Source organism: Salmo salar, chromosome 18, assembly GCF_965601325.2.
Source record: "Salmo salar chromosome 18, fSalSal1, whole genome shotgun sequence".
NCBI classification, from domain to species: domain Eukaryota; kingdom Metazoa; phylum Chordata; class Actinopteri; order Salmoniformes; family Salmonidae; genus Salmo; species Salmo salar.
Genome location: NC_138308.1, coordinates 42,489,039 through 42,510,544, shown reverse-complemented (window position 1 = coordinate 42,510,544; position 21,506 = coordinate 42,489,039). Strand labels below are relative to the sequence as shown.

General features: G+C 42.2%; 1 protein-coding gene across 5 annotated transcripts in view; it reads left to right on the top strand.

Moving 5' to 3' along the window:
- Positions 1 to 21,506, top strand: part of LOC106577179 (janus kinase and microtubule-interacting protein 3) — a 296,667-nt gene that overhangs the window by 156,189 nt on the left and 118,972 nt on the right. For all 5 annotated transcript variants that reach the window (XM_082964991.1, XM_082964993.1, XM_082964989.1 and 2 more), the window contains 3 exons: positions 139 to 418; positions 19,182 to 19,424; positions 19,793 to 20,035. In XM_082964991.1, coding sequence (XP_082821117.1) covers positions 269 to 418; positions 19,182 to 19,424; positions 19,793 to 20,035 — 636 coding nt within the window. In that variant the 5' untranslated portion in view covers positions 139 to 268. The remainder of the gene's footprint in view (positions 1 to 138; positions 419 to 19,181; positions 19,425 to 19,792; positions 20,036 to 21,506) is intronic.

Genomic DNA, 21,506 nt, shown 5'->3' with positions numbered 1-21,506 from the left:
AGCACTGAGACGCAGTGCCGTTAACCGCTGTGCCACTCGGCAGCCCCAACTTGTCAAAAAAGGATCAACAGTCTAAGTTGTTATAAAGGGAACAACAGCCTCTTTACTAAAATGTTGTGTCGTGTCTTGTTGTTCCAGGTGGCCCAGAATATGTAGCTGAGGACGGCAGGTTGACAGAAGGCTGAAGACAGTAGAGAAGGTTCTCAGGTGCTTCCTCCAGAGAGGTGGGGGGCTTGGGCCCTTGGAGCACCACCTCCAGGGCCTCACCATGTCCAAGAAGGGTCCCGGGGGGGCCGGGGCTGGGGGCCGAGGCAAGATGGAGAGGGCCGATACGTTGGCGGCCCTGCAGGCTGCCAATGAAGATCTGAGGGCCAAACTCACAGACATCCAGATAGAACTACAGCAGGAGAAAAGCAAGGTGGGAACTATAAGACACACATTGATTTAACATGTATTTGACCAGGAAGTCTCATTGATGTTAGAAGACCTCTTTGCCAAGGCAGGCCTGAGGCACTACAGTGGTTTTTAGATTGGTGTTTTAGACATACCCTCAAGGTAGATGTAGTGGTATACAGACAGGTTACCAATATGTCTGTGACTTTCAATATTTGATGAGGAGGAACTTGGAAAGGAGTGAAGTCTGTCTCATGGTGGGATAAAATGATGAAACATCCATGTTACCACTCAAAGCAGCCGCTGGCAGTATATTGTTTTGTATTTTTTATTTAACATGGCCAGTCAGTTAAGAACAAATTCTTATTTACAATGATGGCCTACACCGGCCAAATCTGGACGGCGCTGGGCCAATTGTGCACCGCCCTATTGGACTCCCAATCACAGCCGGGTTGTGATACAGCCCGGGATTTGAAGCAGGGTGTCTGTAGTGACGCCTCTAGCACTGAGATGCAGTGTCTTAGACCGCTGCGCCACTCGGGAGCCCAGTATCAGACAGACGTCTCTTCCACTGTAGATTATATTTTTCTCTGCACTGAACAATCTCCTCTATATTAACTCATTACAGGGGTAATGTGGCATTACTGTAGTACAGATTGGCTAATACGTATTCCTGTCTATGTATGAGTCACAAATGGATCCCTACTGCCTACTAAAGTGCACTACTATGGGCCTTGATCCCTATGGGCCCTGTAATATGCTGTAAAGGGAATAGGGTGCCATTTGGGAAGCAAGCCTATGTAATCTGTGCACGATAGGACTGTTTCAATGTCAGTGTGCTAGTTGACTGACAGCCTGAGGGGCTAGTGGTTCTGATAAGGGGGCATGCCTGACAATTACCTGACATTGGCTGTGTGTTTTGACTGACAGCTTGGGGAGCTAATTGCATAGCTGAGACTGTTACTGACATGTCCATGTCATTGGCCGTGTGTGAATGCCTTGTACAGGGGAGGAGCTGGGAGTACATTAGCTAACTTTCCACTGCTGAGTGTCTGTTTAACTTGTCAGGACATGCTTTATATTATGAGCCCCATTCTGTCAGTCTGGCTTTAGTCTCACATGAAAGTAACTGTGGGAAGAGACTAGCTTGGCTCCTCCGTTTGGTTACATTGACGAGGGACACCACACCAATATCGTTATGTTGTGATATGTTATAATATGTTGTGAATTTTATATGAATTGTCTTGATCACATATCCCATATCTGTCCCAACAGAGTAGTGGTCACTGGTCAGTATGGTATGATGGTAACTCCAATGTCTCTGAAACAGGTTTCTATTGATCTACAGTCAATCAAATCAAACTTTATTAGTCACATTCGAAGAATACCACAGGTGTAGACCTTACTGTGAAACACTTACGTACAAGCCCTTAACCAACAATGCAGTTCAAGAAAGAGTTAAGAAAAGATTTACCAAATAAAAAAATATGTATACAGTTGAAGTCGGAAGTTTACATACACTTAGGTTGGAGTCATTAAAACTTGTTTTTCAACCACTCCACACATTTCTTGTTAATTAACAAACTATAATTTTGGCAAGTCGGTTAGGACATCTACTTTGTGCATGACACAAGTCATTTTTACAACAATTGTTTACAGGCAGATTATTTCACTTAGAATTCATTGTATCACAATTCCAGTGGGTCAGAGATTTACATACACTAAGTTGACTGTGCCTTTAAACAGCTTGGAAAATTCCAGAAAATGATGTCATGGCTTTAGAAGCTTCTGAGAGGCTAATTAACATCATTTGAGTCAATTGGAGGTGTACCTGTGAATGTATTTCAAGGCCTACCTTCAAACTCAGTGCCTCTTTTCTTGACATCATGGGAAAATCAAAAGACATCAGCCAAGACCTCAGATCAAAAATTGTAGACCTCCACAAGTCTGGTTCATCCTTGGGAGCAATTTCCAAACGCCGGAAGGTACCACATTCATCTGTACAAACAATAGTCTGCAAGTATAAACACCATGGGACCACGCAGCCGTCATACCGCTCAGGAAGGAGACGCGTTCTGTCTCCTAGAGATGAACGTACTTTGGTGAGAAAAGTGCAAATCAATCCCAGAACAACAGCAAAGGACCTTGTGAAGGTGCTGGCGGAAAAAGGTACAAAGGTATCTATATCCACAAAAAAAACGAGTCCTATATCGACATAACCTGAAAGGCCGCTCAGCAAGGAAGGCCGCTCACTGCTCCAAAACCGCCATAAAAAAAGCCAGACTACGGTTTGCAACTGCACATGGGGACAAAGATCATACTTTTTGGAGAAATGTCCTGTGGTGTGATGAAACAAAAATAGAACTGTTTGGCCATAATGCCCATCGTTATGTATGGAGGAAAAATGGGGAGCCTTGTAAGCCGAAGAACACCATCCCAACCGTGAAGCACGGGGGTGGCAGCATCATGTTGTGGGGGTGCTTTGCTGCAGGAGGGACTGTTGCACTTCACAAAATAGATGGCATCATGAGGAAAGAAAATTATGTGGATATATTGAAGCAACATCTCAAGACATCAGTCAGGAAGTAAAGCTTGGTCACAAATGGGTCTTCCAAATGGACAATGACCCCAAGCATACTTCCAAAGTTGTGGCAAAATGGCTTAAGGACAACAAAGTCAAGGTTTTGGAGATACAAAGCCCTGACCTCAATCCCATAGAAAATGTGTGGGCAGAACTGAAAAAGCATGTGCGAGCAAGGAGGCCTACAAACCTGACTCAGTTAAACCAGCTCTGTCAGGAGGAATGGGCCAAAATTCATCCAACTTATTGAGGGAAGCTTGTGGAAGGCTACCCGAAACATTTGACCCAAGTTAACCAATTTAAAGGCAATGCTACCAAGTACTAATTGAGTGTATGTAAACTTCTGACCCACTGGGAATGTGATGAAAGAAATACAAGCTGAAATAAATCATTCTCTCTACTATTATTCTGACATTTCACATTCTTGAAATAAAGTGGCGATCCTTAACTGACCTAAAACAGGGAATTTTTGCTAGGATTAAATTTCAGGAATTGTGGAACACTGAGTTTAAATGTATTTGGCTAAGGTGTATGTAAACTTCCGACTTCAACTGTAAATAAAAAGTAACACAATAAAATAACAATAACAAGGCTATATACAGGGGGTACCGGTACCGAGTCAATGTGCGGGGGGTAGTCGAGGTAGTTTGTACATGTAGGTAGGGGTTAAGTCACAATCCCCATCAAGAACCTGTGAGGAGATGAAGCACCATGCCTGAAGAATGTTTCAGACAATATGATGTCACAATAAGGAAAGTTATCGCCCACTATGCAGGTTTATTTCAGACAATATGATGTCACAATAAGGATACTAATCGTCATGGTTTATTTTGACAATGGAGGCAGTTACCACTTAGCTGTCTGTCTTACATTACCCTGATTGTTAGGTCGCAGTGTTTATCTTTAAACATAATCATGTCTTTTTATCTAGTTCAGATTTATCTCAAAGTTTCTTGTTACTCTCTTGGATTTTTATTCATGGGTCATATGATACAATGTGACTCTTAGGATTTCTAATTGAAGATAAAATGATCTGGAATAACGTGTTGATTCTGCCACTGCATGGTCTTGCAGTATGATTGAGCATTTATATTCTAATAGATGGAGTGACTAGCGCTGGGCTCAGCAAGTGTCTCACTCCTAATGAATACACTCCAGTTTTATAGCTGCAAGGCAAGAAGAGCATTGTAAAACCTAATCTTTGACCCTTGTGAATAGTTGTATCTTGCAACGCAGAAATTGCTTATTTCCACTGTTGGTGTTGCTATCTGCTTGTTACTGTACCTTGGAAACCACCGATGAACCAGGAACGGAAATGGTGAACAGAAATGGGTCTATTTTTATTTTTTTTAAGTGTGAAATACAGCTGGGAATAGTCTCAATAATGTGAAGATGTAGATGATGGATCTGAAGAGGGTATTGAACCAACTAATAGCCCAGTAAAGATGCCTGTGATTAACAAGACAAATGACTCCTAATGCTATTCTACCATTCTACAGTAGCCTAGTCAGCCTAGTGTTAATGCTATTCTACCATTCTACAGTAGCCTAGTCAGCCTAGTGTTAATGCTATTCTACCATTCTACAGTAGCCTAGTCAGCTTAGTGTTAATGCTATTCTACCATTCTACAGTAGCCTAGTCAGCCTAGTGTTAATGCTATTCTACCATTCTACAGTAGCCTTGTCAGCTTAGTGTTAATGCTATTCTACCATTCTACAGTAGCCTTGTCAGCTTAGTGTTAATGCTATTCTACCATTCTACAGTAGCCTAGTCAGCCTAGTGTGTGTCTGATTAATGATTGTGTCCATGTAATCACAGACGACTCCAGTGTCTGAGTAAGGGGGTCAGCCCAGTGCACCTGAGTAAGGGGGTCAGCCCAGTGCACCTGAGTAAGGGGGTCAGCCCAGTGCTCCTGAGTGAGGGGGTCAGCCCAGTGCTCCTGAGTAAGGGGGTCAGCCCAGTGCTCCTGAGTAAGGGGGTCAGCCCACTGCTCCTAGGTAAGGGGGTCAGCCCAGTGCTCCTAGGTAAGGGGGTCAGCCCAGTGCTCCTAGGTAAGGGGGTCAGCCCAGTGCTCCTAGGTAAGGGGGTCAGCCCAGTGCTCCTAGGTAAGGGGGTCAGCCCAGTGCTCCTAGGTAAGGGGGTCAGCCTAGTGCTTCTAGGTAAGGGGGTCAGCCCAGTGCTCCTAGGTAAGGGGGTCAGCCTAGTGCTCCTAGGTAAGGGGGTCAGCCTAGTGCTCCTAGGTAAGGGGGTCAGCCCAGTGCTCCTAGGTAAGGGGGTCAGCCTAGTGCTTCTAGGTAAGGGGGTCAGCCTAGTGCTCCTAGGTAAGGGGGTCAGCCCAGTGCTCCTAGGTAAGGGGGTCAGCCCAGTGCTCCTAGGTAAGGGGGTCAGCCCAGTGCTCCTGAACTCTGTGTGCTCTGCTCCTGATGATCTGCAGCTATCTACCGCCAGTAACAGTCCATGTCAAAGGGACCATTGTGACATCTAATGTTAGACACTACTGTCTGTGTGTGTGTCTGTGGAGGCCAGGGGGTCCCTTCCCTGTTGTTTGGCTGTCTGAATGAACAATGCTCTCTGCTCTGCATGTATGACCCAACCAATGCAGGTTTAGTTATATACTGTAGAGCAAACTGTATGATATAACAGGTTTAGTTATAGATAACAGGCTGTGTGATATAACAGGTTTAGTTATAGATAACAGGCTGTATGATATAACAGGTTTAGTTATAGATAACAGGTTTAGTTATAGATAACAGGCTGTATTATATAACAGGTTTAGTTATAGATAACAGGTTTAGTTATAGATAACAGGCTGTATGATATAACAGGTTTAGTTATAGATAACAGGCTGTATTATATAACAGGTTTAGTTATAGATAACAGGCTGTATTATATAACAGGTTTAGTTATAGATAACAGGTTTAGTTATAGATAACAGGCTGTATTATATAACAGGTTTAGTTATAGATAACAGGTTTAGTTATAGATAACAGGTTTAGTTATAGATAATAGGCTGTATGATATAACAGGTTTAGTTATAGATAACAGGCTGTATTATATAACAGGTTTAGTTATAGATAACAGGCTGTATGATATAACAGGTTTAGTTATAGATAACAGGCTGTATTATATAACAGGTTTAGTTATAGCTAACAGGCTGTATGATATACCAGGTTTAGTTATAGATAACAGGCTGTATGATATAACAGGTTTAGTTATAGATAACAGGCTGTATGATATAACAGGTTTAGTTATAGATAACAGGCTGTATGATATAACATGTTTAGTTACAGATAACAGGCTGTATTATATAACAGGTTTAGTTATAGATAACAGGCTGTATGATATAACAGGTTTAGTTATAGATAACAGGCTGTATGATATAACAGGTTTAGTTATAGATAACAGGCTGTATGATATAACAGGTTTAGTTATAGATAACAGGCTGTATTATATAACAGGTTTAGTTACAGATAACAGGCTGTATGATATACAGGTTTAGTTATAGATAACAGGTTTAGTTATAGATAACAGGCTGTATTATATAACAGGTTGAGTTATAGATAACAGGCTGTATTATATAACATGTTTAGTTCCAGATAACAGGCTGTATTATATAACAGGTTTAGTTATAGATAACAGGCTGTATGATATAACAGGTTTAGTTATAGATAACAGGCTGTATGATATACCAGGTTTAGTTATAGATAACAGGCTGTATGATATAACAGGTTTAGTTATAGATAACAGGCTGTATGATATAACAGGTTTAGTTATAGATAGCAGGCTGTATTATATAACATGTTTAGTTACAGATAACAGGCTGTATTATATAACAGGTTTAGTTACAGATAACAGGCTGTATGATATAACAGGTTTAGTTATAGATAACAGGCTGTATGATATAACAGGTTGAGTTATAGATAACAGGCTGTATTATATACAGGTTTAGTTATAGATAACAGATTTAGTTATAGATAACAGACTGTATTATATAACAGGTTTAGTTATAGATAACAGGTTTAGTTATAGATAACAGGCTGTATTATATAACAGGTTTAGTTATAGATAACAGACTGTATTATATAACAGGTTTAGTTATAGATAACAGGCTGTATGATATAACAGGTTTAGTTATAGATAACTTGCTGAACTTGGTGACATCCTCACGGTTAATCCATTTTATTCTGCATTTACAGTATACCGGTATTGTCACGATCGTCATTTAAATAATCGGACCAAGGCGCAGTGTGAGTAGAGTTCCACATGTTTATTACAGTGAAACTTCAAAACAACAAATAATTAACGAACGTGCAATACGTAGAGCACATAGGCACTCATACAAACAATATCCCACATTGCAGGTGGGAAATAGAACACACTAAGTATGATCCCCAATTAGAGGTAACGATTATCAGCTGTCTCTAATTGGGAACCAAACACATACACCAACATAGAAATAAACTAACTAGAAATCCCCCTAGTCACGCCCTGACCTAAAACACCATAGAGAACCCCGAGGGCTCTCTATGGTCAGGGTGTGACAGGTATATAATATATTAGTAGTATTATTATTACAGTATATCAGTATATAATATATTAGTAGTATTATTATTACAGTATACCAGTATATAATATATTAGTAGTATTATTATTACAGTATACCAGTATATAATATATTAGTAGTAGTATTATTACAGTATACCAGTATATAATATATTAGTAGTATTATTATTACAGTATACCAGTATATAATATATTAGTAGTATTATTATTACAGTATACCAGTATATAATATATTAGTAGTATTATTATTACAGTATACCAGTATATAATATATTAGTAGTACTAGTATTACTATTACAGTATATCTATCTATTATTTTGACCTAGTAGTGACATATATCATTTACGGCATAAATGTGTTTCATTCGGGAAAATCTTCTGTAATTACTGTATATAGTGTACAGTGTTTAGGCTTTACAGTATGTGTGGTCTTCTCTGTTGGGTGTAATTAATTTAACGGATGACTGGGTCACCATAGGACACACATGGGGTGACACCATGGCCCTCCGGCTAGACATGCCACATGTACTGAACCATCCCAGCTCCTGCACTGCTACACTGCTGCATGGCCAGCCTGTAATAACTCACTGAGGCCTGATGACAGCTAATATGTCATCTCATTTCAAATGGATGCTTCAGTCTCTCTGTTAGATCTCCACTTAGGTTGGGGGGTTCAGTTTTCACTCAGCGGTATCGCCTGCTATGCTACTCTTGATCTCAGGGAAGTCAATTTTAGGACTGACTGACTGACTGACAGACTGACAGACAGACAGACAGACAGACAGACAGACAGACAGACAGACAGACAGACAGACAGACAGACAGACAGACAGACAGACAGACAGACAGACAGACAGACAGACAGACAGACAGACAGACAGACAGACAGACAGAGATATCATTCATCATCATTTCTTTGAAGGTGCCACGGCTCTCAGGGAGACTTGAGGGGCAAAGCTTGGAGTCCATATGGCTGGAGCTGTTACAAACTAATATATAGGCCTGCAGACTCTACAGACAGGGACCAGAGTTATGCTGGTTTACATGGCCTGCAGACTCTACAGACAGGGACCAGAGTTATGCTGATTTACATGGCCTGTAGACTCTACAGACAGGGACCAGAGTTATGCTGATTTACATGGCCTGTAGACTCTACAGACAGGGACCAGAGTTATACTGGTTTACATGGCCTGTAGACTCTACAGACAGGGACCAGAGTTATGCTGATTTACATGGCCTGTAGACTCTACAGACAAGGACCAGAGTTATGCTGGTTTACATGGCCTGTAGACTCTACAGACAGGGACCAGAGTTATGCTGATTTACATGGCCTGTAGACTCTACAGACAGGGACCAGAGTTATGCTGGTTTACATGGCCTGTAGACTCTACAGACAGGGACCAGAGTTATGCTGGTTTACATGGCCTGTAGACTCTACAGACAGGGACCAGTGTTATGCTGGTTTACATGGCCTGTAGACTCTACAGACAGGGACCAGAGTTATGCTGGTTTACATGGTCTGTAGACTCTACAGACAGGGACCAGAGTTATGCTGGTTTACATGGCCTGTAGACTCTACAGACAGGGACCAGAGTTATACTGGTTTACATGGCCTGTAGACTCTACAGACAGGGACCAGAGTTATGCTGGTTTACATGGCCTGTAGACTCTACAGACAGGGACCAGAGTTATGCTGATTTACATGGCCTGTAGACTCTACAGACAGGGACCAGAGTTATGCTGGTTTACATGGCCTGTAGACTCTACAGACAGGGACCAGAGTTATGCTGGTTTACATGGCCTGTAGACTCTACAGACAGGGACCAGTGTTATGCTGGTTTACATGGCCTGTAGACTCTACAGACAGGGACCAGAGTTATGCTGGTTTACATGGTCTGTAGACTCTACAGACAGGGACCAGAGTTATGCTGGTTTACATGGCCTGTAGACTCTACAGACAGGGACCAGAGTTATAATGGTTTACATGGCCTGTAGACTCTACAGACAGGGACCAGAGTTATGCTGGTTTACATGGCCTGTAGACTCTACAGACAGGGACCAGAGTTATGCTGGTTTACATGGTCTGTAGACTCTACAGACAGGGACCAGAGTTATGCTGGTTTACATGGCCTGTAGACTCTACAGACAGGGACCAGAGTTATGCTGGTTTACATGGCCTGTAGACTCTACAGACAGGGACCAGAGTTATGCTGGTTTACATGGCCTGTAGACTCTACAGACAGGGACCAGATTTATGCTGGTTTACATGGCCTGTAGACTCTACAGACAGGGACCAGTGTTATGCTGATTTACATGGCCTGTAGACTCTACAGACAGGGACCAGAGTTATGCTGGTTTACATGGCCTGTAGGCTCTACAGACAGGGACCAGAGTTATGCTGATTTACATGGCCTGTAGACTCTACAGACAGGGACCAGAGTTATGCTGATTTACATGGCCTGTAGACTCTACAGACAGGGACCAGAGTTATACTGGTTTACATGGCCTGTAGACTCTACAGACAGGGACCAGAGTTATGCTGGTTTACATGGCCTGTAGACTCTACAGACAGGGACCAGTGTTATGCTGATTTACATGGCCTGTAGACTCTACAGACAGGGACCAGAGTTATGCTGGTTTACATGGCCTGTAGACTCTACAGACAGGGACCAGAGTTATGCTGGTTTACATGGCCAGTAGACTCTACAGACAGGGACCAGAGTTATGCTGGTTTACATGGCCTGTAGACTCTACAGACAGGGACCAGAGTTATGCTGGTTTACATACACTAAGTTGACTGTGCCTTTAAACAGCTTGGAAAATTCCAGAAAATGATGTCATGGCTTTAGAAGCTTCTGAGAGGCTAATTAACATCATTTGAGTCAATTGGAGGTGTACCTGTGAATGTATTTCAAGGCCTACCTTCAAACTCAGTGCCTCTTTTCTTGACATCATGGGAAAATCAAAAGACATCAGCCAAGACCTCAGATCAAAAATTGTAGACCTCCACAAGTCTGGTTCATCCTTGGGAGCAATTTCCAAACGCCGGAAGGTACCACATTCATCTGTACAAACAATAGTCTGCAAGTATAAACACCATGGGACCACGCAGCCGTCATACCGCTCAGGAAGGAGACGCGTTCTGTCTCCTAGAGATGAACGTACTTTGGTGAGAAAAGTGCAAATCAATCCCAGAACAACAGCAAAGGACCTTGTGAAGGTGCTGGCGGAAAAAGGTACAAAGGTATCTATATCCACAAAAAAAACGAGTCCTATATCGACATAACCTGAAAGGCCGCTCAGCAAGGAAGAAGCCACTGCTCCAAAACCGCCATAAAAAAAGCCAGACTACGGTTTGCAACTGCACATGGGGACAAAGATCATACTTTTTGGAGAAATGTCCTGTGGTGTGATGAAACAAAAATAGAACTGTTTGGCCATAATGCCCATCGTTATGTATGGAGGAAAAATGGGGAGCCTTGTAAGCCGAAGAACACCATCCCAACCGTGAAGCACGGGGGTGGCAGCATCATGTTGTGGGGGTGCTTTGCTGCAGGAGGGACTGTTGCACTTCACAAAATAGATGGCATCATGAGGAAAGAAAATTATGTGGATATATTGAAGCAACATCTCAAGACATCAGTCAGGAAGTAAAGCTTGGTCACAAATGGGTCTTCCAAATGGACAATGACCCCAAACATACTTCCAAAGTTGTGGCAAAATGGCTTAAGGACAACAAAGTCAAGGTTTTGGAGATACAAAGCCCTGACCTCAATCCCATAGAAAATGTGTGGGCAGAACTGAAAAAGCATGTGCGAGCAAGGAGGCCTACAAACCTGACTCAGTTAAACCAGCTCTGTCAGGAGGAATGGGCCAAAATTCATCCAACTTATTGAGGGAAGCTTGTGGAAGGCTACCCGAAACATTTGACCCAAGTTAACCAATTTAAAGGCAATGCTACCAAGTACTAATTGAGTGTATGTAAACTTCTGACCCACTGGGAATGTGATGAAAGAAATACAAGCTGAAATAAATCATTCTCTCTACTATTATTCTGACATTTCACATTCTTGAAATAAAGTGGCGATCCTTTTAACTGACCTAAGACAGGGAGTTTTTACTAGGATTAAATTTCAGGAATTGTGGAACACTGAGTTTAAATGTATTTGGCTAAGGTGTATGTAAACTTCCGACTTCAACTGTAAATAAAAAGTAACACAATAAAATAACAATAACAAGGCTATATACAGGGGGTACCGGTACCGAGTCAATGTGCGGGGGTTAGTCGAGGTAGTTTGTACATGTAGGTAGGGGTTAAGTCACAATCCCCATCAAGAACCTGTGAGGAGATGAAGCACCATGCCTGAAGAATGTTTCAGACAATATCATGTCACAATAAGGAAACTTATCGCCCACTATGCAGGTTTATTTCAGACAATATGATGTCACAATAAGGAAACTTATCGCCCACTATGCAGGTTTATTTCAGACAATATGATGTCACAATAAGGATACTAATCGTCATGGTTTATTTTGACAATGGAGGCAGTTACCACTTAGCTGTCTGTCTTACATTACCCTGATTGTTAGGTCGCAGTGTTTATCTTTAAACATAATCATGTCTTTTTATCTAGTTCAGATTTATCTCAAAGTTTCTTGTTACTCTCTTGGATTTTTATTCATGGGTCATATGATACAATGTGACTCTTAGGATTTCTAATTGAAGATAAAATGATCTGGAATAACGTGTTGATTCTGCCACTGCATGGTCTTGCAGTATGATTGAGCATTTATATTCTAATAGATGGAGTGACTAGCGCTGGGCTCAGCAAGTGTCTCACTCCTAATGAATACACTCCAGTTTTATAGCTGCAAGGCAAGAAGAGCATTGTAAAACCTAATCTTTGACCCTTGTGAATAGTTGTATCTTGCAACGCAGAAATTGCTTATTTCCACTGTTGGTGTTGCTATCTGCTTGTTACTGTACCTTGGAAACCACCGATGAACCAGGAACGGAAATGGTGAACAGAAATGGGTCTATTTTTATTTTTTTTAAGTGTGAAATACAGCTGGGAATAGTCTCAATAATGTGAAGATGTAGATGATGGATCTGAAGAGGGTATTGAACCAACTAATAGCCCAGTAAAGATGCCTGTGATTAACAAGACAAATGACTCCTAATGCTATTCTACCATTCTACAGTAGCCTAGTCAGCCTAGTGTTAATGCTATTCTACCATTCTACAGTAGCCTAGTCAGCCTAGTGTTAATGCTATTCTACCATTCTACAGTAGCCTAGTCAGCTTAGTGTTAATGCTATTCTACCATTCTACAGTAGCCTAGTCAGCCTAGTGTTAATGCTATTCTACCATTCTACAGTAGCCTTGTCAGCTTAGTGTTAATGCTATTCTACCATTCTACAGTAGCCTTGTCAGCTTAGTGTTAATGCTATTCTACCATTCTACAGTAGCCTAGTCAGCCTAGTGTGTGTCTGATTAATGATTGTGTCCATGTAATCACAGACGACTCCAGTGTCTGAGTAAGGGGGTCAGCCCAGTGCACCTGAGTAAGGGGGTCAGCCCAGTGCACCTGAGTAAGGGGGTCAGCCCAGTGCTCCTGAGTGAGGGGGTCAGCCCAGTGCTCCTGAGTAAGGGGGTCAGCCCAGTGCTCCTGAGTAAGGGGGTCAGCCCACTGCTCCTAGGTAAGGGGGTCAGCCCAGTGCTCCTAGGTAAGGGGGTCAGCCCAGTGCTCCTAGGTAAGGGGGTCAGCCCAGTGCTCCTAGGTAAGGGGGTCAGCCCAGTGCTCCTAGGTAAGGGGGTCAGCCCAGTGCTCCTAGGTAAGGGGGTCAGCCTAGTGCTTCTAGGTAAGGGGGTCAGCCCAGTGCTCCTAGGTAAGGGGGTCAGCCTAGTGCTCCTAGGTAAGGGGGTCAGCCTAGTGCTCCTAGGTAAGGGGGTCAGCCCAGTGCTCCTAGGTAAGGGGGTCAGCCTAGTGCTTCTAGGTAAGGGGGTCAGCCTAGTGCTCCTAGGTAAGGGGGTCAGCCCAGTGCTCCTAGGTAAGGGGGTCAGCCCAGTGCTCCTAGGTAAGGGGGTCAGCCCAGTGCTCCTGAACTCTGTGTGCTCTGCTCCTGATGATCTGCAGCTATCTACCGCCAGTAACAGTCCATGTCAAAGGGACCATTGTGACATCTAATGTTAGACACTACTGTCTGTGTGTGTGTCTGTGGAGGCCAGGGGGTCCCTTCCCTGTTGTTTGGCTGTCTGAATGAACAATGCTCTCTGCTCTGCATGTATGACCCAACCAATGCAGGTTTAGTTATATACTGTAGAGCAAACTGTATGATATAACAGGTTTAGTTATAGATAACAGGCTGTGTGATATAACAGGTTTAGTTATAGATAACAGGCTGTATGATATAACAGGTTTAGTTATAGATAACAGGTTTAGTTATAGATAACAGGCTGTATTATATAACAGGTTTAGTTATAGATAACAGGTTTAGTTATAGATAACAGGCTGTATGATATAACAGGTTTAGTTATAGATAACAGGCTGTATTATATAACAGGTTTAGTTATAGATAACAGGCTGTATTATATAACAGGTTTAGTTATAGATAACAGGTTTAGTTATAGATAACAGGCTGTATTATATAACAGGTTTAGTTATAGATAACAGGTTTAGTTATAGATAACAGGTTTAGTTATAGATAATAGGCTGTATGATATAACAGGTTTAGTTATAGATAACAGGCTGTATTATATAACAGGTTTAGTTATAGATAACAGGCTGTATGATATAACAGGTTTAGTTATAGATAACAGGCTGTATTATATAACAGGTTTAGTTATAGCTAACAGGCTGTATGATATACCAGGTTTAGTTATAGATAACAGGCTGTATGATATAACAGGTTTAGTTATAGATAACAGGCTGTATGATATAACAGGTTTAGTTATAGATAACAGGCTGTATGATATAACATGTTTAGTTACAGATAACAGGCTGTATTATATAACAGGTTTAGTTATAGATAACAGGCTGTATGATATAACAGGTTTAGTTATAGATAACAGGCTGTATGATATAACAGGTTTAGTTATAGATAACACGCTGTATGATATAACAGGTTTAGTTATAGATAACAGGCTGTATTATATAACAGGTTTAGTTACAGATAACAGGCTGTATGATATACAGGTTTAGTTATAGATAACAGGTTTAGTTATAGATAACAGGCTGTATTATATAACAGGTTGAGTTATAGATAACAGGCTGTATTATATAACATGTTTAGTTCCAGATAACAGGCTGTATGATATAACAGGTTTAGTTATAGATAACAGGCTGTATCATATAACAGGTTTAGTTATAGATAACAGGCTGTATGATATAACAGGTTTAGTTATAGATAACAGGCTGTATTATATAACATGTTTAGTTATAGATAACAGGCTGTATGATATACCAGGTTTAGTTATAGATAACAGGCTGTATGATATAACAGGTTTAGTTATAGATAACAGGCTGTATGATATAACAGGTTTAGTTATAGATAACAGGCTGTATTATATAACATGTTTAGTTACAGATAACAGGCTGTATTATATAACAGGTTTAGTTACAGATAACAGGCTGTATGATATAACAGGTTTAGTTATAGATAACAGGCTGTATTATATACAGGTTTAGTTATAGATAACAGATTTAGTTATAGATAACAGACTGTATTATATAACAGGTTTAGTTATAGATAACAGGTTTAGTTATAGATAACAGGCTGTATTATATAACAGGTTTAGTTATAGATAACAGACTGTATTATATAACAGGTTTAGTTATAGATAACAGGCTGTATGATATAACAGGTTTAGTTATAGATAACTTGCTGAACTTGGTGACATCCTCACGGTTAATCCATTTTATTCTGCATTTACAGTATACCGGTATTGTCACGATCGTCATTTAAATAATCGGACCAAGGCGCAGTGTGAGTAGAGTTCCACATGTTTATTACAGTGAAACTTCAAAACAACAAATAATTAACGAACGTGCAATACGTAGCGCACATAGGCACTCATACAAACAATATCCCACATCGCAGGTGGGAAATAGAACACACTAAGTATGATCCCCAATTAGAGGTAACGATTATCAGCTGTCTCTAATTGGGAACCAAACGCATACACCAACATAGAAATAAACTAACTAGAAATCCCCCTAGTCACGCCCTGACCTAAAACACCATAGAGAACCCCGAGGGCTCTCTATGGTCAGGGTGTGACAGGTATATAATATATTAGTAGTATTATTATTACAGTATATCAGTATATAATATATTAGTAGTATTATTATTACAGTATACCAGTATATAATATATTAGTAGTATTATTATTACAGTATACCAGTATATAATATATTAGTAGTAGTATTATTACAGTATACCAGTACATAATATATTAGTAGTAGTATTATTACAGTATACCAGTATATAATAAATTAGTAGTATTATTATTACAGTATACCAGTATATAATATATTAGTAGTATTATTATTACAGTATACCAGTATATAATATATTAGTAGTATTATTATTACAGTATACCAGTATATAATATATTAGTAGTACTAGTATTACTATTACAGTATATCTATCTATTATTTTGACCTATTAGTGACATATATCATTTACGGCATAAATGTGTTTCATTCGGGAAAATCTTCTCATTTCAAATGGATGCTTCAGTCTCTCTGTTAGATCTCCACTTAGGTTGGGGGGTTCAGTTTTCACTCAGCTGTATGGCCTGCTATGCTACTCTTGATCTCAGGGAAGTCAATTTTAGGACTGACTGACTGACAGACAGACAGACAGACAGACAGACAGACAGACAGACAGACAGACAGACAGACAGACAGACAGACAGACAGACAGACAGACAGACAGACAGACAGACAGACAGACAGACAGACAGACAGACAGACAGAGATATCATTCATCATCATTTCTTTGAAGGTGCCACGGCTCTCAGGGAGACTTGAGGGGCAAAGCTTGGAGTCCATATGGCTGGAGCTGTTACAAACTAATATATAGGCCTGCAGACTCTACAGACAGGGACCAGAGTTATGCTGGTTTACATGGCCTGCAGACTCTACAGACAGGGACCAGAGTTATGCTGATTTACATGGCCTGTAGACTCTACAGACAGGGACCAGAGTTATGCTGATTTACATGGCCTGTAGACTCTACAGACAGGGACCAGAGTTATACTGGTTTACATGGCCTGTAGACTCTACAGACAGGGACCAGAGTTATGCTGATTTACATGGCCTGTAGACTCTACAGACAAGGACCAGAGTTATGCTGGTTTACATGGCCTGTAGACTCTACAGACAGGGACCAGAGTTATGCTGATTTACATGGCCTGTAGACTCTACAGACAGGGACCAGAGTTATGCTGGTTTACATGGCCTGTAGACTCTACAGACAGGGACCAGAGTTATGCTGGTTTACATGGCCTGTAGACTCTACAGACAGGGACCAGTGTTATGCTGGTTTACATGGCCTGTAGACTCTACAGACAGGGACCAGAGTTATGCTGGTTTACATGGCCTGTAGACTCTACAGACAGGGACCAGAGTTATACTGGTTTACATGGCCTGTAGACTCTACAGACAGGGACCAGAGTTATGCTGGTTTACATGGCCTGTAGACTCTACAGACAGGGACCAGAGTTATGCTGGTTTACATGGTCTGTAGACTCTACAGACAGGGACCAGAGTTATGCTGGTTTACATGGCCTGTAGACTCTACAGACAGGGACCAGAGTTATGCTGGTTTACATGGCCTGTAGACTCTACAGACAGGGACCAGAGTTATGCTGGTTTACATGGCCTGTAGACTCTACAGACAGGGACCAGAGTTATGCTGATTTACATCTGCATTGCCACCGCTATCCCCTGTAACTACTGAAGAGATTTGTGCCATTACTGGATGAGAGCTTAGAGTAGACAACAGAGGATACAGTTATAACATCTGTAGACCAACAGAGGATACAGTTATAACATCTGTAGACCAACAGAGGATACAGTTATAACATCTGTAGACTAACAGAGGATACAGTTATAACATCTGTAGACTAACAGAGGATACAGTTATAACATCTGTAGACCAACAGGGGATACAGTTATAACATCTGTAGACCAACAGAGGATACAGTTATAACATCTGTAGACCAACAGAGGATACAGTTATAACATCTGTAGACTAACAGAGGATACAGTTATAACATCTGTAGACCAACAGAGGATACAGTTATAACATCTGTAGACCAACAGAGGATACAGTTATAACATCTGTAGACCAACAGAGGATACAGTTATAACATCTGTAGACCAACAGAGGATACAGTTATAACATCTGTAGACTAACAGGGGATACAGTTATAACATCTGTACACCAACAGAGGATACAGTTATAACATCTGTAGACTAACAGGGGATACAGTTATAACATCTGTAGACTAACAGGGGATACAGTTATAACATCTGTAGACCCCTCCCTCCCTCCCTCCCTCCCTCCCTCCCTCTCCTTCCATTAGTACTCTGTAATCTGTTGTTTCTCTAGCCATGCGTACAGTACATTGGACCATCTGTAGTGGTCCATTCGGTGCAGGGCTATTTGTGGTTGGTCTGCCTGGAGCAGCACCTGTCAGTCAGTGTTAAAGTGTTGGGAGAGACTCAATATGACCCTAAATGAACCTGTGGGTTACTAGGGGGACACATACTATGTAGTATGACTAGAGCCAATGGGAACTTCTCTGCATGTAGGCTAGATATCAAATCAAACTTTATTTGTCACATGTGCTGAATACAACAAGTGTAGACTTTACTGTGAAATACTTACTTACAAGCCCTTAACCAACAATGCAGTTCAAGAAAGAGTTAAGAAAATATTTACCAAGTAGACTAAAATAAAAAGTAATAATAAAAAGTAACACAATAAAATAACAATAACGAGGCTATATACAGGGGGTACCGGTTCTGAGTCAGTGTGCTGGGGTACAGGTTAGTTAAGGTAATTTGTACATGTAGGTGGGGGTGAAGTGACTATGCATAGATAATAAACAGCGAGTAGCAGCAGTGTACAAAACAAATGACCTGACCCAACCTTCAATCTCTACAACCTACTGTAACAATGGATCCCCCTCATCTAAAGTGACAGCATAGTATGAATCCTGGGGTCATAACATCAAAGCTTTCAGCGTTTCAGAACACTGGCTCGCGTCGATCTGACTGAATGTGTTCTGAGTGGTTTTGCTGCTGGGCTGTGAGTGTCTGTGATGTCTCATGTCGCTCTGTCTGGTGTCTATCCGTCCGTCCATCTCTCTCTGTTGGTCAATAAGCTAGACATACAGAGAGGTCTGTCCAACTCTGGCTATGAGTGTATGTAATGTCTCTTGTTTCTCTTTCTTTCTCTCTCTCTCTCTCTCTCTCTCTCTCTCTCTCTCTCTCTCTCTCTCTCTCCTCTCTCTCTCTCTCTCTCTCTCTCTCTCTCTCTCTCTCTCTCTCTCTCTCACTCGCTTTCTCTCCGTCCGTCCCCCTCTCTCTCCCTGTCTCTCTCTCTTTCTTTCTTTCTCTCTCTTTGTCTAGGTTAGTAAACTGGAGAGAGAGAAGAGCCACGAGGTGAGACATGAGCAGCACAAGTCTACGGTGGTGGTGACTGAGCTGAAGGCCAAGCTCCACGAGGAGAAGACCAAGGAGCTCCAGGGACTCAGGGAGACGCTGCTACGGAGCCACGAGCTGGAGCTGATGAGGGTTATCAAGATCAAAGACGGAGAGATCCAGAGACTACAGGCGCTGGTTAATGCGCTGCGAGATGGATCCACAGACAAGGTACCATACAATACAACTTCACTGTCAGAATTGGAATCGGAAGTTCATATTTTTGCTGTCTTATATTATTCCCAACCCCCTGGACACCACTGATACATACACACACAGGAGAGAATGGTCCCCCTGGACACCACTGATACATACACACACAGGAGAGGCTAGATGCAGCACAGGTTCAGCTGCAGTGCAGCATCCCGGGAGATGTTTAGGTGGTCAAGGCCACAACGATAATGTTTTTTGTTGTTGTAATGTTCTGATATCAGCAGCCCTACAGTAGCCAGTTCAGTCCATCAGGGAACTTGCAGCAGCAGACCTTCTGGTTACTGGTCCACCACTCTAACCTCTGGGTAACCTCCCCTCCCTGTCAGGTGAAGACAGCTCTGTTTGCGGAGGCGCGTGAGGAGGCCAGGCGTGGTTTTGAGGGGGAGAGGAGCAGACTACAGCAGGAGATCTATGAGCTGAAGGGCATGAAGAGACAGATGGAGGAAGCTCTGAACTTGGCCGTACAGGCAGACAAGACCAAGGCTTCTGAGATACGCTCCGTCTATCATGTACACCAGGAGGAGATCACCCGCATCAAGAGGGAGTGTGAGAGGGAGATACGTAGACTGGTGAGAGGGAGATTATACTTCTCATCACACACACACACACACACACACACACACACACACACACACACACACACACACACACACACACACACACACACACACACACACACACACACACACACACACACACACACACACACACACGTGCACACACAGTAGAGTAGACCTCATTGCTTTATAAACTGTACATGTTATTTACAGTCCCATGATCCCTTCTGAATGAGAGTGTAATGGAGGGTGGATAACATGGCGTTTACTGTAATGGGCTTCAATGGGCTGTAGTGAGTAGAGATCAGGTGACCTGTGAGGAGAGCCCAGCAACAGTCTGAAAGTCCATCCCAAATGGCACCTTATTCCCTACATAGTGAACCTCTTTTGGCCAGAGCTCTATTGGTTCTGGTCAAGGTAGTGAACTACATAGAGAATAGTGTGTCATTTGGTACGCATCCTGATGTACTGAGCTCCAGGAGGTCTGGCCACCACTTTCCCTATAGTCTGGTTCACTCATCCATAGGTGTAACATATCAATGTATACACTCCTGAATAGAAATACTGGCAGCAATAGGCTAGCACTGCCCTAATACTGCCTCAGCAATAAGCTAGCACTGCCCTGATACTGCCTCAGCAATAGGCTAGCGCTGCCCCAATACTGCCTCAGCAATAGGCTAGCACTGCCCTAATACTGCCTCAGCAATAGGCTAGCACTGCCCTAATACTGCCTCAGCAATAAGCTAGTACAGGCTAGCACCAGCAGGCTATAGCCAGGTGAATGTAGCAGACAGGTTAGCATCAGCAGGGTATAGCCAGGTGAATGTAGCAGACAGGTTAGCATCAGCAGGGTATAGCCAGGTGAATGTAGCAGACAGGTTAGCATCAGCAGGGTATAGCCAGGTGAATGTAGCAGACAGGTTATCATCAGCAGGCTATAGCCAGGTGAATGTAGCAGACAGGTTAGCATCAGCAGGGTATAGCCAGGTGAATGTAGCAGATAGCCAGGTGAATGTAGCAGACAGGTTAGCATCAGCAGGGTATAGCCAGGTGAATGTAGCAGACAGGTTAGCATCAGCAGGGTATAGCCAGGTGAATGTAGCAGACAGGTTAGCATCAGCAGGGTATAGCCAGGTGAATGTAGCAGACAGGTTAGAATCAGCAGGCTATAGCCAGGTGAATGTAGCAGACAGGTTAGCATCAGCAGGGTATAGCCAGGTGAATGTAGCAGATAGCCAGGTGAATGTAGCAGACAGGTTAGCATCAGCAGGGTATAGCCAGGTGAATGTAGCAGACAGGTTAGCATCAGCAAGGGATAGAGCCAGGTGAATGTAGCAGACAGGTTAGCATCAGCAGGGTATAGCCAGGTGAATGTAGCAGACAGGCTAGCATCAGCAGGGTATAGCCAGGTGAATGTAGCAGACAGGTTAGCATCAGAAGGGTATAGCCAGGTGAATGTAGCAGACAGGTTAGCATCAGAAGG